General features: G+C 40.1%; 1 protein-coding gene across 4 annotated transcripts in view; it reads right to left on the minus strand.

Annotated features, from left to right (window-relative positions):
* Positions 1 to 17,083, minus strand: part of gdpd5a (glycerophosphodiester phosphodiesterase domain containing 5a) — a 35,565-nt gene extending 18,482 nt beyond the window's left edge. For all 4 annotated transcript variants that reach the window (XR_013963034.1, XM_080748445.1, XM_080748446.1 and 1 more), the window contains exons 1-2: positions 16,792 to 17,083; positions 3,142 to 3,319 (exon numbers count right to left, since the gene is read on the minus strand). Coding sequence is in view for 3 of the 4 variants with exons in the window: in XM_080748445.1 (XP_080604571.1) it covers positions 3,142 to 3,261 (120 nt within the window). In the remaining variant the exon portion in view is untranslated. The remainder of the gene's footprint in view (positions 1 to 3,141; positions 3,320 to 16,791) is intronic.
* Positions 17,084 to 17,558: the final 475 nt, after the last annotated feature.

The following is a 17,558-nucleotide window of genomic DNA, read 5'->3' on the forward strand; positions in this document are numbered from 1 at the left end:
TAGCAATGAGAAATCTGTTTTTGTGCCTTTACTGCCGTCTCACAGCCATGAAATTTAAATCTCACACTATCCCCCCCAAAAAGTGAGAGTTTGGTTCAGTGATATGCATATACTGTACACACGCGCAACTCTCTGCCTCAGCTGCTGTGTTTCTTAAGTATTTCAACCAATTGCTTGGTCAGAAGAACTATTATATAACTATTTATAAATATTTCACTCCAATTATGTATTTTTTCTTATTTTTGGGAAACTTATCTGAGTACCACCAGAGGGGTGCCCATGTACCACCAGTGGTACACGTACCACAGTTTGAGAACCACTGCTCTATAGCAATGATTACTATCAGAATATAAAGCTATTTAACACTTATTTAACCAAAGAAAATCACTTACCCTACCTTTAACGCCTAAATTGTAAATTGGCATCACATTTAAGAAATTGTATCGCCAAATTGGGTAGTTATCTATTGCACCCAGCACCATCACAGTTGCCCATCCTTACAAAAACCCATGAGCTGCACAGAGGCCTGACTAACTTTTCTGATAGTCTGGTCCTGAATCTGATAAGACATTAAGCCCTTGTCAACAAGGGAAGCACTGAGTGTAAACACGACCGGTTCGGAAAGAAAGGATTATTGTCCTCAACAACGGGATGAGTCAATAGGCTGCTTAAGTTATGACAAATAGAACTTCGGGTCCACAAACAACATTTCAGTACATGATTACTAGCTTCTATGTCAAGTGGCCAACAACATAATGCTTTGTAAATAGGGAAAGAAGGGGAGAGACGCAGCTTTGTGCTTGGATTGTTTTCCATTGGTAAGCACATCATTCCCAGTTCACACATTCCATAAATGGACTAATTTATGGTTGGCCCACTCTTTGTACTAACAGGACTGATCTAGCTTTGGCTCCGGGCTCACAGTTTGTGTCAAACACAGCTGGGTGGCTGGCTGAACTGGCTCTGAGCAAAGAATCTCAACACCACACTGACTCTATCGCTAGCTTTTTACGGTGTAGCTTTGTAAGAGAAGGTCAGTGTCCGTTTATAGACCACAGATTCTTTCCCATAGTATCTAGGGTCAAGTAAAAAAAAAGTTGTTTGGGTTACAACTTTAAGGATTCAATTTACGTAAATCAGTCATGTTTCACTTTGTAACCAGTGATTTTTACAAAACAGCTGGGCAGTACAGTACAATGCTTTGAACACTCATTATGCTAGGGGTGTCCAAAGTGCGGCCTGGGGGCCAAATGCGGCCTGGGGACAAGTTTTATAAGGCCCTGGGCTCCGTTCCTAAATTGTATTATAAACGGCCCGCCATGACCACCGAACAGGAATATCTTCCCAGAGTTTAATTTGTCAGGATTGTTCCCTGTTGCCTCATTCTGAAGGGGTCAAAGAAAATCTATTTTATTGTATTTTTTACCTTGCACGTCCAGTTACATTTGGTAATGACTTATTTGTGTTTTGTTCAGAGCACACACCTGACAAAAGACCATTGATATTAAATATTGATGATGATAGTTAAATAAAATAGTTTAAATGCGATGCATTATGTGACTTTGTCATGGCACGACCGAAAGTACATTACGCCAGGAGATGGTCGGCCCTTGGTGTTTTAATATTTTCTAATGTGGCCCCATTTGAAAAAAGTTTGGACACCCTGTGCTAGGGCATAACGAGAGGGATCCCATAATAGAGCAACATCAATTATTTACAAAGGTCTCAGTCCGTTTCTCCACGCTGGTAAAGTACATGGCAGTTTGCCAACTGATATCCCACAGATTCACTCATAATTCTAACTGTACAATGACCAAAGAACAGCTCAGTCTTAACTCTGAGAGTATAGTGAAAGGGTCAGACAACAAGTAAGCTAGGCCTCTGGACATTTGTTCTGTCATTAAATGGCAGGTAGTCATGTTGGGTATTGAGTATAGGGCTCAAACAGCCTCTGTTAAACCTAATAGATGTATCGATTATAAAACATTAACGATAAATGAAGCGTCAGACATGGGAGTCAAGTCGCCGCCCAGCTGTAGTCAGATGACAGTCAGCTCTGTTCTCCTACCTCATTATCATATCTGCTGGTCATTACGTCACATGACTGCCATACTCCAATTAAAGCTCTCAATCAGTAGGGAAGGCTCCTTTAAATACGGCTTGCTTTCTCTACCTATGCTTGGTTTCCGAAGCTTGGGAATCATTCGCTGCTTGCTGCCTCCTCCACCCCAGCCTCCACCTTTGCACGATCAGTCTGGCTAAGCACAAATACTTGTGATTGTCTGACCCATTCAGGCCGGGAACACATTTTGCTGTTTGGGAGGGGCTTACAGTACATGTACAGTATGTAGCAACATATTTGTTTTGTAGGCCAATTTCTGATTTAGCCCTATTCTATAGGTTAGGCCTAAATGGGTTAAGTTACATGTCAATGTTGTTCATTGCTCAAATACCGTGATTTTGACTAAGTTTCATGTTAATGTTGTTAAGCTCAATACTGTGATTTTGTCTAAGTTACATGTCAATGTTAAGCTCAAATACTGTGATTTTGACTAAGTTACATGTCAATGTATTGCTATTATTCTGCTCTCCCTATGGGGGGTATTGCTTAGCGTTCCTTGATTTTGCTTAGCATGCTCAGAAAAGCTTGCACAAAATTCATCTCTGAAAGCAGAGCCCTTCAAACGCCAAGATTAACTGTATTCAATTTATGCAATAAATGGTTAAATCTACTTGACGTGAATGTTCCCGACTAAATAGCTAATTTAACAAAAGTATCAATTACTAATCACCTCACAGCCCCTCACGACACCATTGTGCAACAAAGTATAAAATAAGGCTCAAGTGGTTAATCAATTTGTTTCTTATATACTGTAATTGTATTTAATATTTAAAGAAGATTTATTCGATTAATCAAAAAGTTTATCAATAGAATAAACCCTAGGAAAATAAAGTTGTCGTCCTAATTGATTACAAGAATAAATGGCAGATTGGCAGATTGATTTCGTTGGCTCAATCCCCCGGTATGTATACTGCCCAAACCTGCCAAAGGAGTAGCCTTGAGGACGAGACAAACACTCATTCTCATCATAAAATGCTTGTGCAAAATATGACATTTGGTTGCAATAATGACTTTCTTACCGTAGAGCTGTCATCATGGGAACGTTGGTAGCGTTTCCAGCGGCAACCATAGATCCCAGTGACAAAGGACACAAACACCTGCTTCTCATAGACCTGCTGCAAGGGTTGGTGTTTCACCATGCTCCTACAGCCCCAACGCGCCACCAGTCTGTTAACATCCCACACACAACAGGGAGCCCTAGGAAAGGCAAGGCAAGACAAGTCAATGTTTATTTGTACAGCACATGTCATACATGCAGGCAATTCAAACTCTTTGCATAAGGCATTTAATGAAAAGGAATTCAAAGAATAAATAAAGAATCTAATCATGTGGGAAGTGTGACTCCAAAATAATGTTTCAGCCTGATCCCCCTGCCTTCCAGTTCCAATATAAAGTTAAATATTCCAAAAAGTATAAAACATGGGAAAGAAATTAGCAGAGGTAGATCAAGGTTAGCTCCAGACAGCAGACACACAGAAACAGACTCTTATAGACGGCTTGACTCGCCATCTGGTAACATTTTTAATTAATAACAATGGTTATGGTTATTCCTTGTGTAAGAGGGCATTTCATATTCGGAGCATGGTGCTTTAATCCGCCCACCTATGGGGATCCTAACTAGGGATGCGATCATGCGGTATCGGTACTCGCCCCAATACCGGCCTATTTTGCTGTACTCGTACTCGTCCGATATTGCTCACGGTAGCGCCATAATCCATAATATATGTTGGTAACAACATATCAAAAGTCCTAAGACAGTTTTGTGTGTTCATCATTATTTAAAGCATTTTATTTTGGAGCGCCACACACTATTTAAAGGTGATACACCATGCATTTAAAAAGTATTTATGTCATATTGTTTATGTCCCAAAAACGTTTTCCAAAAGGTTTGAGGCTAAATTACCACTCCTGAATAGAGAGCCTCTCTCATTTTTGAATGGCTCTCAGAGCATTTTCAGCTGCAGTACCACCTTTGGCCTGAACTGCGCCACCCCCCCCCCCCCCCCCACCAAAATTCTTTTGAAAAATAAATAAATAATAATAATTTGAAGAAAAAAAAATCTTTTGAAAAAGAATTTTTTTTTAATTTTTTTTCCCCTTCAAAAACGGCCGTCGATGACGTCAGCGACGGCAGCAAATCTGGACAGCCTGTTTTGAGAACCCGTGGGATGCTTTTAACCTTCGCCTTCCCAAAACCAGAGAAAGACACAACGGTCAGAAATGGGACTTTGTGAGGATAGAAGGTGACCCCAAAAAAAGGTTTTAAAATAGGAAAAGTTAAATTTCATGGTGTATCACCTTTAAGCACTTGCACAGTATCGGTATTCGGTATCGGCAAGTACTCAAATTAAGTACTTGTACTTGTACTTCAGCAAAAAAGTGGTATCGGGACATCCCTAATCCTAACCCTCTGATCAAGCACTTAAAGAGGCTGTGCCATAGTTTTGTACTTTTTCATTTTTTTATGTGTCTAGAAGGTTGACAGTATGGTGTGGTTGTTATGAGCAAGTATGTATTCCCTTTGTATTTGGGGTTTCTTCCTGGAGGCTGACACCTTGTGGGTCAAAAGTGCCGATCTAAAAACACAGATAAAATTAAATCATATTATCCCCACCCCTTTTACCATTTCACCCAACACTGTGGGTGTGACTAACTTCAGCTGGGTCACCACCCACCATGAAAACCAGGCATACTTAATGAACTGGTGGGTGTGGCCACATAAAAACATAATTTTAACTCTTTCTGTACACTTTTTGGAAAGAATCTTCCTTCTAGTATAATCATAATAACTGATAATCATGTTTTAGGGAGGGAAAAAATCGTGGCACTTCATCTTTAAGACAATGGCCCTGACAGGTATGAACAGAACAACACACACACACACACACACACACACACACACACACACACACACACACTCCTTTCTGCTTGTGCCTATATAACGATACTCCAGCAAAAAACACCTTTAGATTCACCATTATGCACTATAATGGTCCTGGATGACATGGGACGATAGTTCTTGAGGGTTCATAATGTAAAAGCTAGTCAGAGATGTAGTGAATTATTTCATGATGATACAGTAGATATAGATATAAGATAGATATAAAAATCGATTCTACTGGACTCACTGGAAGTCAATGCCAAGATCTAAGAACTGGTGTAATGTGTTCACCTTTCTTAATTCTAGTTAAAACTCTAGCAGGCTCTAATTCTGCCTATATGTTTAAGATGATAATCAAATGCCTGTGTGGCTATTACAATTTAGATCTAAATTACACCAAGATTTATGAACACAAATAAAAGAGTCAGTGAAAGCCCAGATTAACTTTGTGCTTACAATATAGAGTTGACATGACTTGTCATACTGCCATGTTGTTATTGTACATTTTTCACAAAACACCGTAAAGATGTTGACCGACTTTTAAGCGTTGTTTTGAGTAACAACAGTGGTCATAAAAGTGCTGCCAACATCCCATTCAGCAGGTTAGTCATGTCTGGCATATGCAGTCTAATGATACGGTATGATTTACTGTCATTGAAAAGTTGACCATTAGATGATATCCATGGATTTGTGCACTTGTCAACATTTGAGCCTTTCGAAGCCGACCAGCACAGCATGCTGCCCGGCTCACACTTGCTTTTGACTTGTACAAAAAATGTTCGTTGCCTTGGTGGCTTTAGAAAATGTCTTGGCACAAAGAACTGTTTTTCATGCCTCTCTGGTAGAGATGGCAACAAGGGTCATTCTCTTTCTCATTCTCAGAGAGTTTGATAAAGTTTTAGTTGTTAGTTTGTTTGTTTGTTTGACCAGTTTTATATAATTTCTGTTATTATAACCGATTTGACCGGTTTGAAATAATATTTGGCGAACCGGGCCATGAACAGATTTCAATTGATTTATTTGTCTTTCAATTCTATGAGAATACACGGTTGTTGTTGTTTAGATTGTACTATAACCTTTGCAAACTCTCCTTGTGGATCATCATGAGTTCATGTCATAACTCTTCTCTGCCAGCAATTAACCTTGTTCCAGAGCAGTTCCAGAGCAGAAGTATTAACCAGTGAGTCGGTGATAACTGCAGTACACAAACACATTAAATATTAAATATTTATCAGTCATAATGAGCAAGAAGAAAGACAACTTCCATGACAGCAGGACAAGTAAACAGATTAATTGTCTGTCTGTCTGTCTGTCTGTCTGTCTGTCTGTCTGTCTGTCTGTCTGTCTGTCTGTCTGTCTGTCTGTCTGTCTGTCTGTCTGTCTATCAGTGTCATTGCCAATTACCCCCATGTTTACTGCCCTCCCTGTAGCTGCCAACCCCTACTGTTGGCCACTGGCAGCATGTAGACAACAACCACTTGTCTCCTCTGATGCACATGGAGTCGTCAGACATTTTGCAGCCTGCAGCACCTGACAGCTTGTTGTTTCACCTGGAGAAGTGTAACGCATGCAGATTCAACAGACAACTATCTAGAATGTTAAATGTTAACCCCTTTTCTAAAACCAATAGCTGTTTGAGAAAACATAGGGCCAACTGATGGGTCAACTTTTAGGCCCATCTAAAATAACAAAAATACAACTTGAAAATGTGTGCTGTGAAATCCATTATATCTATTCAAAAGATCCAAGATGGTGTAATATCTTTGTTATTTTAGATACAAATACAGTACTATTGTAGATACAATACTGTATTTCTAAAAATATAATAAAATAAAAAATAAATAAACAAATGCCTGTATATAATATGTATTAGGTTTATATTTTGGATATTATTCTGCATTTTTTCCATAACCCGGCGACTAGTGTCTGGTAAAGATTATAGACATTATAAAAGGAGCCCACCACATGGGGGTTTCAACAGGGAGATAGGTGAACATAATAGCACAAGAAAGGAAGAGGGTCATGATGGAAAGCTTTAATAACTGTCTAACAATTATTGCATTTGTGTAAGGTACAATTAAATGAGATGCTTATCTTTCTAATGATTAGACTGTGCCTTACCCAACTGCCAGAAGGGAGGCTTACTAAAATGATATTTGATTGGAATAGAACAAGTAACTATCCATGGATAAGAGAAGTTTCTTTAATTTTTAAATTTTAAATTTATATTTCATGAATGATCTCCAATGTAATATAAATACAGTTAAATATAAATTGTCAATATTACACCAGGAGCAATGGAGGGTGGACACTTGTAAAAAAGCAAAGTTAAGAAATGATATCCAATTTAAAGATGACTATATAACGGAATATTATGTTTTATTTAACTTGAAGAGAGGACAGCGGTTCCTCTGTGCCCAGTTAACACAGTCCCTGCCGGTCAACTGCCTGATCAACAATTTAACTAGGGGGTTCCCTGCCGGTCAACTTTGGTCAACTTTTATATAAAAAGTAATTTTTTAGATATTTTTTTGCGGAAAAAAACTCCCCTGGACTATAAGGAAAACGCTGATTTTGCTGGCAGGAGCTGGATTATTTATGTATTTACATTTTACTCTGGCACTGGTGCATTACCTCTGGCAGTTGAGGTGGGTAGGTATACTGGTATTCCTGAGGAGCAGCGTTGGTGTGTTCTTTGTGATTTGGGAGTTGTGGAGGATGAGTTTAATTTAGTTTTTCACTGTCCACTGTATCATGACTTAAGAAATTCCACTGTTTTAGCAAAATTCATAGAGAAGGCATGGCAGTTGCGTTGGAGAACATTGTATCCGTAAACAGCATGGACAATCAATATGTTCTTTTGCATTTCTGTTTGTGGTGTATCTTGGTGTATGTATGTATTATGTTTGTGAGTGTCTTGTAAGCCCTGCAGGCTGGGCATCGTTTGGTGCAGGACACTTTAATAAATGGTAAATGTTGCATTTATATAGCGCTTTTATCCAAGGCGCTTTACATAGATTGTGTATTACACCCATTTACGCACACATTCATACACCGGTGGCGGAGGAAACCATGCAAGGCACCTCACCGGGAGCAATTAGGGGTTCAGAGTCTTGCTCAAGGACTCTTCGACATTAACTCAGGGGGAGCTCGGATTCGAACTGGGAACCCTTCGGGAACCCTTCGTGCTCTAATAAAGGTTTCTCTACCCCTGAGATTTTTTAATAAAAATCTCTATCTATCTATCTATCTATCTATCTATCTATCTATCTATCTATCTATCTATCCAAATTATACATAAAATGCATGTAGGCTTGGTTCAACATATAGTTATCTGGAGGCCAAATTGCAAAGCATGCATTCAATTCAAGGTTTCCATTTAATTCACCATTAAGTACAAGCTGGGTTGAATAAAATTGGACGATAATATATTGGATGGAATCTGGATGAAAGCCTAGCACAAAAAAGAAAAAAAAAATGTATTCTGCTGAGTCAGAGATGCTTGAATGTATTCATTTGTCTTTTTGATGGCAGTGGGAAATGAATGAGCATGTCCCCCTTGTGAATGCTGTCAGTTAAGGACAAAAGAGAGAGGCAAGGATCCATTTCCTGGCAACCTTCCTCAACAAGACTGCTCCCTTCAGTCCCTTGTCCTTATCACTGAACAAATAGATTATACAACACAAAAGGCCAGTATAACGTCAGTGTCTGGCTGTTGCATTGCATGTTCCATGCCAGCGGTTCTCAGACATTTTCATGCCAAGGACCCAGAAGTTATTTATCGGCACGGCAGTATGTATTACTACAAATATTTTGTGCCAGGGGGAAAATAATGAGACATTTTTTTAATGGTTTTCAAAATTATTCTGACATTTTCATACTTTTTCCCACACTTTTTTGAAAATATCAGATCTCCGACTCGTTGTGAGCTTGTAGATCTGCTATTTTCAAATAGCCGATAGGCTTAAAGTGGTTAAACTGCTTTTGATGCTATATTAACTATTTTTGCTGCGGACCCTCTACAACCCCCTCAAAGACTTCTGGAGATCCCCACTTTGAGGACCACTGTTCTATGCAACTGCTAGTATAAAGTCATATTCCCACTTTTTATTGGCCCTCTATTCTATTATGAAACTAATAAAACATTGACATACTGATCGATATAAGTCTAATTAACCACTTACGCCTTTCTACTTGGCTAATAATAATAATAACACCAGTAAGACTCCCTAATCGGGAGATAAGCGACTGTCACGTCACGTCGCATACACAAACTTTAGAAGGCAATCGTAGCCAATCAGGAGGGAATATGGGAAATGGGACAGATCCATATTGATGACATGACTTTAGAGATACTGTGTACCGCTTTGCATGATTTTAGGCCAAAATCTGTAGGAGCAGTGTCCAAAAAAAGTGTTTTACAAAAATCGGCCTGATGGTGGCGCTAGAAGAGGGCCATGTGAAAAATCAGGGGTGGAGGTTGGGATTTGCCAGCCAAGGAGTGTGTGTGCAAAGTTTGGCCTGGATAGGGGCAACGGTGGCAGAGATAAAGTGTGATGTGACGGACAGACGGACAGACAGACAGACAGCCGGTGGAGCAACAATCAAATAACAATCTTTACAAATGTATAATCTTTACTACCTTCTGTCAGATTACATGTCTGTCTGCCTGCATGCCTACATGCCTTAGATTATATATTTGCCTTAGGTCAATATACTCTACCCTTAGGGTAATAGTATTAGTATCCCTACCCTTTTTTGCTATAGTACAGTATTGTGTTGGTGGAAGAGAAGTGCACAGGATAGAGATCTTCAAAATCACATGAACCCACTCTGTTTCACCTTGGTATGAATTCTTCAAGCTGGCAGTAAGTACACTTGCATCCACTTGCAACATACCCACACTGCCAAGATGAGTCATAGGGGATGTTCTTGTTTATTTGACAGTATTCAAACAAAGAAAACTCTTGGTGCATCTAGAGGCCTACATGCAGATCTGCATAGAGTATTTAACTGGTTATTTATTATTGCACAGGGACTCTACATAGTGGAGTGGCTTAGTGACATTACCGTTACGGAGCGGATAAAAGCACCAAACTTTGCATGGGCCTTCTTTATGACCTACTGAAGGATTTTAGATGGGTATACAAACATACATATTCAAAATACCCCTATAGTGCACAAAAGTTATCTTGATCAAAAACTGCAAAAAACGCCTATACTAAAAGAGGGTTAAAGCTTGCCATGTCTCCTCCTGCTGCTAGTTTTTACATCATACTTGCACAGGGTGTCTACAGGTAGTGTCTTGACATCCCAGAACAGCTACAATGACAATATTTGATTCCATTATGAATCATTTGGCTTTTAAATAAGGCCTCATTATAGGCGGAAATAGCAAAAAAATAGATGATGTATTTTGGATGATGATTCAAGACACAGCACATGAAGTATTATCCATCAAACATTTACTACAATCATACTGTTCAAACTCTACTGATTGAGACCTAAACTAAAATAGATGAAAGGGAAGAAGGATCGGGACAGGTCAGCTAGGGCTGCAAGCGAACGTTCGGGGATTCAAACGTTTGTTCATTACGTTGGCAATCGAAGTTCGAAATTAATGGGTTCAGTTTTTTTTTTTTCTTCTTCTTTTTTTACACGAAAAAATAATTATCAGAATGTGATAGGCCTATTCAGAATATCACAGTAGTAGACATAGCCAAATACGAAATAAGTTAGGCCTACGGGTAAACACTAACAGTTACTGGTGAACATTAAAGTAGTTATAAAATGTGCCAGAACAGCTTGGAGCGATCAAGTACCGTCCTCCGCTCCAATTCCGCTCCTCTTGAGGCCGCGAACCAGCCTCGCTGACACACGCTTGTTGACAGTAGAGTGAGAGCACTCTCAGCTGGGCAGAGACGGACTTGTTTGTCCTCCGAATAGTGAACACCCATCCACGCACCCAAAGATTAAACAGCCTTTCTCCTAAGCATGAGCAAAGATGGATTTCATTGCAAACCCCTAAAGGATCTATAATGCGATTTCTGGGGTTGTTACATCGAGACCAGTTCAGCCCGAACGCGACGCCCCCCGACACAGTCACCAAGTCTAATCATCATCCGTGCAACTCCGCTATACATTGAGCCTGTTCGTCAACAAACTGTGCAACATTTTCTCCGATTGGGTTGGATTTTCCAAGTGTTAGCCTAGGTGTTAATGCGGTCACGCATCAACGCGTTTTCAAAGGATAAAACAGCGCATTTAACACATTTCCTACACCCTTTTAGCTGGTTAAAGGTACAGTACGTTCGATGGTCCGATGGTCCGATTGTTCGGTTTTTATTCAATCGAACGAACCATCGAAGGTTCGATGGTCCGTTCGGAAAATCCCCCCCCCGAAGTTCGAATCCCTAAAACAGGGCTAGATTACAGCCCTAGGGTCAGCTGGGGCGCACGAACAGCCTGACATCAGGGTTGAGGACCAAGGGCCTGGATGACCCTTCTTACTCTACTAAGAAGTAATCTGCAAGTGAGACAGGCAAGAAAGAGTGTGTTGTCATAATTGAAACAAATGGACATGTATATTTATGTGAAAACTTGGTGTATTGGTGTACCTTACTGTACCTGCATGGTGTCTATTTGCGACAGTTGCATTTGCAAAGTCCAGAACAGTCAGGATTTGCATTGCTGCATTTACAACTGGAACAGTCCCCTTTACACACACATTTTATGAGCTCTCTTCAGGCAATGGAGACCTCAGGTATGCTAATCCACACTGGCACCCATGACCCTGATACATCCTTGATGATTGGTGGAATTCAAAGGACTGGATTTATTGTACATGATCACAGTCAGTCTTTCAAGCATCTGGAAATGTTCAGAGTCAACATGTAGTTCCTGGAATGGATGCTTTGCCAGGTACACAAATGCTTCTGTAGCAGCAGCATCACAAGCCAGCAAGGATCACGATGACATCAGTGTCCACAGTTCGAACAAGATCCGTCTTTGCTCCATGCTTCAGTGCATGTTGTAGATGAACCACAATCCTTGTGTCTGCCTCCTCATGGTTGCAACATTCCATCATGCTACTGGAACCGAAAGCTTGTCCTGACATCGCTTGGCCTGATGTAACATATACTGTACAGCTTTGGTTGGTGGCCAGCTGAACTCTTTGATCTTAGATGTTAAACTATTTGGTGGTGCTTCAACCCTTGACTGACATCTATGTGGCTTTTGGCATGGGAAAAAGATTCCGGTTTTAAATTGTCACATAAACCTCATCTGCAAAAGCCTGGTGGAACCCAAATCTCGAGGTCTGCTGATGTTCCATGCATATTCAAGCTGTGACACAACATCTGCATTCAATGGAAAAGTCAGCTTGGAAGGCCTGGAAAGCCTATGATCTTGTGACGGATCTTGTGCGAACTGTGGACACTGATGTCATCGTGATCCTTGCTAGCTTGTTGATGCTGCTGCTACAGAAGCATTTGTGTACCTGGCAAAGCATCCATTCCAGGAACTAAATGTTGACTCTGAGCATTTCCAGACGCTTGAAAGACTGACTGTGATCATGTACAATAAAGCCAGTCCTTTGAATTCCACCAATCAAACAAGGAAGGAACTCTTCTGTCAAGAGAGTCGGCCGATGGATAGACTACCTCCCACGCAGGATGCACTTCTCCAGCATGCAAAATGGGCTGTGTTTCAGACAAGAATCTGAGCAAACAGCACAGACACACAGCAAGCGATTCCTTCTCCAAAGGACTTTGGCTGGACCAAGGATGCATCAGGGTCATGGGTGCCAGTGTGGATAAGCATACCTGAGGTCTCCATTGCCTGAAGAGAGCTGATAAAATGTGTGTGTAAAGGGGACTGTTCCAGTTGTAAATGCAGCAATACAAATCTTGACTGTTCTGGACTTTGCAAATGCAACTGCCGCAAATAGATACCATGCAGGTACAGTAAGGTACACCAATACACCAAGTTTTCACATAAATATACATGTCCATTTGTTTAAATTGTGACAACACACTCTTTCTTGCCTGTCTCCCTTGCAGATTACTTCTTAGTGGAGTAAGGAGGGTCATCCAGGCCCTTGGTCCTCAACCCTGATGTCAGGCTGTTCGCGCACCCCAGCTTGACCTGTCCCGATCCTTCTTCTCTTTCATTTATTTTAGTTTAGGTCTCAATCAGTAGAGTTTGAACAGTATGATTGTATTAAAGGTTTGATGGATAATACTTCATGTGCTGTCTTGAATCATCATCCAAAATACATCATCTATTTCTTTTTCCTATTTCCGCCTATAATGAGGACTTATTTAAAAGCCAAATGATTCATAATGGAATCAAATATTGGCATTCTAGCTGTTCTGGGATGTCAAGACACTACCTGTAGACACCCTGTGCAAGTATGATGTAAAAACTAGCAGCAGGAGGACACATGGCAAGAATTAACCCTTTTAGTATAGGCGTTTTTTGCAGTTTTTGATCAAGATAACTTTTGTGCACTATAGGGGTATTTTGAATATGTATGTTTGTATACCCATCTAAAATCCTTCAGTAGGTCATAAAGAAGGCCCATAAAAAAATTGGCGCTTTTATCCGCTCCGTATCGGTACGCTTAAAAACGTGCGCTAAGCCACTGCACTAACAGCCCAACAGAGAGTTCCCAGAATCAGACACACAGTTCCTCCAGCAGGGGACCTGGCAGATACCCAACATTCACATTTTAACCTGGTAGGCCAGCACGCAAAATAAAAGTATATCAGGACTGCTAAGCCTGAGCTCTGTGATAACCCCATTTCAAACTCTACTGTCCCTCTCTGCCTGGCCTTGTTGCTTTCAATGAAAATCATCGCCGGTGCAGAAGCAATTAGGCAAACAATGCTGTCATCCACCTTTCAAACATACTTCATGATGACATGAATGAGCAATGCTCCCTTTTACGGACAATTTTTTTCACAGCTCTTCAAGGCAGCTGTATTAAACAAGGTCCACATGTATTTGTTGCACAAACCGAGTGACCTTGTTGTTCCCTGCATCTGTTTGTCTTTGTACCTGACATGTGTTGTTGTTCATGTGTTCCTGCCCCAGCGTCATCACATAGACTTCCGGTGCATTTATAGTACATGATGTACCATGACGAAATAAGTGTTTCCGATTCTGATTCAGCCGAAAGGGCAGCTCCTCCTATTGGTGTTTCAATTAGCATTAGGCTCGTCATTCAGCTGACATGAGGTTGGTTTCTCGTCTTTAACCCAGTGGTTCTCAACCTTTTCAGGCTGCGACCCCCAAAATAATCATATTTTAACTGGGGACCCCCCTCCCACCCTGACAAGCATTAAGAGTTGAGGCATTACATTTTGTATAGCACGGTTCTATTGTGAAAATAGCAGATCTAAATGCTCAACGCCTCGCGTTGCAAGTTAATCATCTGGGGACCCCCCAAAATAAGTGGTTCTCAACCCACAGGTTGAGAACCACTGCTTTAACCTACTGTTACAGAGGGTTTCTCAAAGTGGGTGTCGTAACACCCTAGGGTGCCAGACAGTCCAGGGGTGCTATGGAATACTTTGGTCATTTACCCATTTATTTTATACACTGTAAGAGTGAAGTACAAAGTCATTTTCAATCAGTTCTGAACAAAATGGATATTCTCTCTAGTTTTCGTCACAACATATCTCAGGTGAAATATTTATGTATACACACTGTGACCCCTACACCCTCCATCTTATTTGTTAGTTTCAATATGTATTGTGTGCCGAGTAGTGACATTTAATAATTTTGTATTTGCATTTTGCCACTGTATTCATTTGTTTGCATGTTGTTTATGTGGAACCCAGGAAGACTAGCTGGTTACTATGGCACCAGCTAATGGGGATCCTTCCTTAATCAAATCAAAACATACCGGTAGACAGGCAAATGGAATCTTCCTAACATTACATGTCAGTAGATGCCCGGAGGCAAGATGAAAGTGGAATATGGAAGGGATCATTAAGAAAAACATTCCTGATGAATCAGGGGCAGCTAAACTGTAGAAAGTGAGGATTTATAAGTGTTGAGAATTTGGCAGCTTCTGATGGACAGTTCACTCATCATTGTCAAAGTATTTCGATTCACACTGGTATGTCTATGACCTGCGGGGAAAAGTTGTCAAAATGTAAAAAACTGGGGGTGTCGTTGATGAAACAAATATGTTTAGGGGTTCCCTGAGCCCAAAAGGCTTGAGAGCCACTGCCTTAGGAAGACCTCAATTTGGGCTGGGCAATAGATCAATATTATTGATTATTATCGACTATCGAGACTAGATATCGACTGGTATTTTACATATCGTAATATCGTGAAAATAGCAGATTTACAAGCTCACAATGAATCGCAACATGTTGTGAGATTGTACATGTTTTTTTTGCAAAGTAAATTGATATTATCCTGAGTAACAATACAATATTAGCATCACAATGTCGATATAGGGGTATTTGGTAAAAAAATATATAGTAGGTCTACTAATTTCAAGTCCCGTTTCCTGCCAGCTTCTCCAATATTATCCTGTTTAATATCCATCTTTCCCTCTCTGTGTTATTCTACTCCGTGTAGATACTGTCTCTATTGGAATTACAAACTAATAGAATAATCATACTATAATCCACTGAGCAGCCATTCAATTCTTATAATAATCCATTGAAGCCCCAAATACTTTGTCGTATGACTGTGTCACTCACCAATAATAACTGATTGACATGTTTTTAGTTGAAAATGGGTTATTTTTGTCAAGCGACTATCACAAAGTATTTATAAACTGGGCCTAAATCTCTGCAATGTCTGTCACTATAGTTAGACCTGTATCTGTCTGTTTCTAGAGTCTAGACTCTCTCCAACATTCATTCGAACATGAAATATATGTGCATGAATTAATAACACCCCTGATCTTCCAGAGGATTTAGCCAAAAATAGAGTTTTCATTAACACTATGTGCTGCCTATTAATCACCAAAAGTAAGGGTCTGGGATCTGAGGACATGTAAAATCAGGTAACTTAGAGATGTTTTACACTCCAGGGTAAAATACCATAGGCCTGGCCTGTCTGAGGGAGTTCCTATGCTGGTTATCCCCAACCCCATGTTTCTAAGATGAATCCAACAGGTGGCAAGAAGACATGAATAAAGCTAAATTGAAGATAAAGCCTTTCCTTTAACTGCTGAACCTTCTCATCCTGCACATTATCAGCATCTCTGACACCAACAGTCCTATGGATACCAGCTAGTAATTAATTATGAAATTAAAGATGCTGGTTTGCCTGGTTATAAAAGTTGTCAGATCTCAAAAGGACAAAGGGAGGGATCTCATGCTTCATGTTGACATTCTTGCTACAGACTACAGATTACAGACTACAACACGTCTCGAGATTAAAAAGAATAAATAAATAAATAAGAAAAAGAAAACATCAAATAACAACTAAACAAGCTAAAGAAACTAAAGTGTACAAAATCATGACAACAAAAGCAGGCTACAGCACACACATTCACTCACTCCTGTTACATAGATTGTTTTATTTTGTCCAGCATTAGATGATGATGATGATAGTTTAATAACGGAGGTGTTCAGAAGGGAATATCAGTTGTGTTTTGGATCAATTAGGCTAATCTCACATGGGAAAAATCACCTCCATATTGAACAAGAGTATGTTTGAACGACAGCTAAACAGTGACACAGGGCTGACAGTTTCTGGGATTATGAGGAGGATAATCCGATCAACTACGCACAAACAGCACACTTATACAAACACTTACCAACAAGACTGTATATCTTCTGGATGATGTTAAAAACGCAAAGGCTCACAAATACTCGATTATACCTCCATGTACGTTGAAATAATATAGCCTTTTCAGCTTCAGTCCTGAGTTCCAGAAAGTTTGTTTCAGGAGCGGCATACAATCCAGTGGAAAACATTAGACTACACTAAAACTGTACAAATGACCGACCGGCGAGTCATAACGTTAATACTATGGCGAATTCAACTCAATCAACAAATTGTGGTGCAATTTAGACGCACCTATGTTACAATCTTAATAGACGAAGAGAAACTGTAATCCGTTCTGACACATTGTGGGTGGAGCTGTTGAGTAAGTGATACCTTTGCCTCCTGTAGATAGAGGGCGATGTGTGCATGCATTCCATACATGCTGTGAGCACCTTAGCCAACATGTTTTATTTGCTAGTGATTTACAGCAGTTGTTGTCTTGTATTTTGGCCGCGGACCCCCATCTGAAAATAGTTTGTACCAGCCCCAATATACAAGATTTATGTCGGCTATTTTCAAACAGCCTACACATATATAAAGCCATGCAGTGCTTTCTTGGGTTTAAATCACCTTATCTGAACTGTAGGCTACTGTCTTGTGCTGTGCTTTTCCTGGAACTGCTAATAAAGTAGGCCTATTCGGTCAATCAAGCCTATAAAAGACTCAAGTTGTTGAACTGATTTTGATGCGGACACGTACAGTGGGGATATCTTCTCAATACTCTTGAGAACTTTGAGAAGATACTTTTGACTTTTG

Source organism: Nannobrachium achirus, assembly GCF_963921795.1.
Source record: "Nannobrachium achirus genome assembly, chromosome: 19".
NCBI classification, from domain to species: Eukaryota; Metazoa; Chordata; class Actinopteri; order Myctophiformes; family Myctophidae; genus Nannobrachium; species Nannobrachium achirus.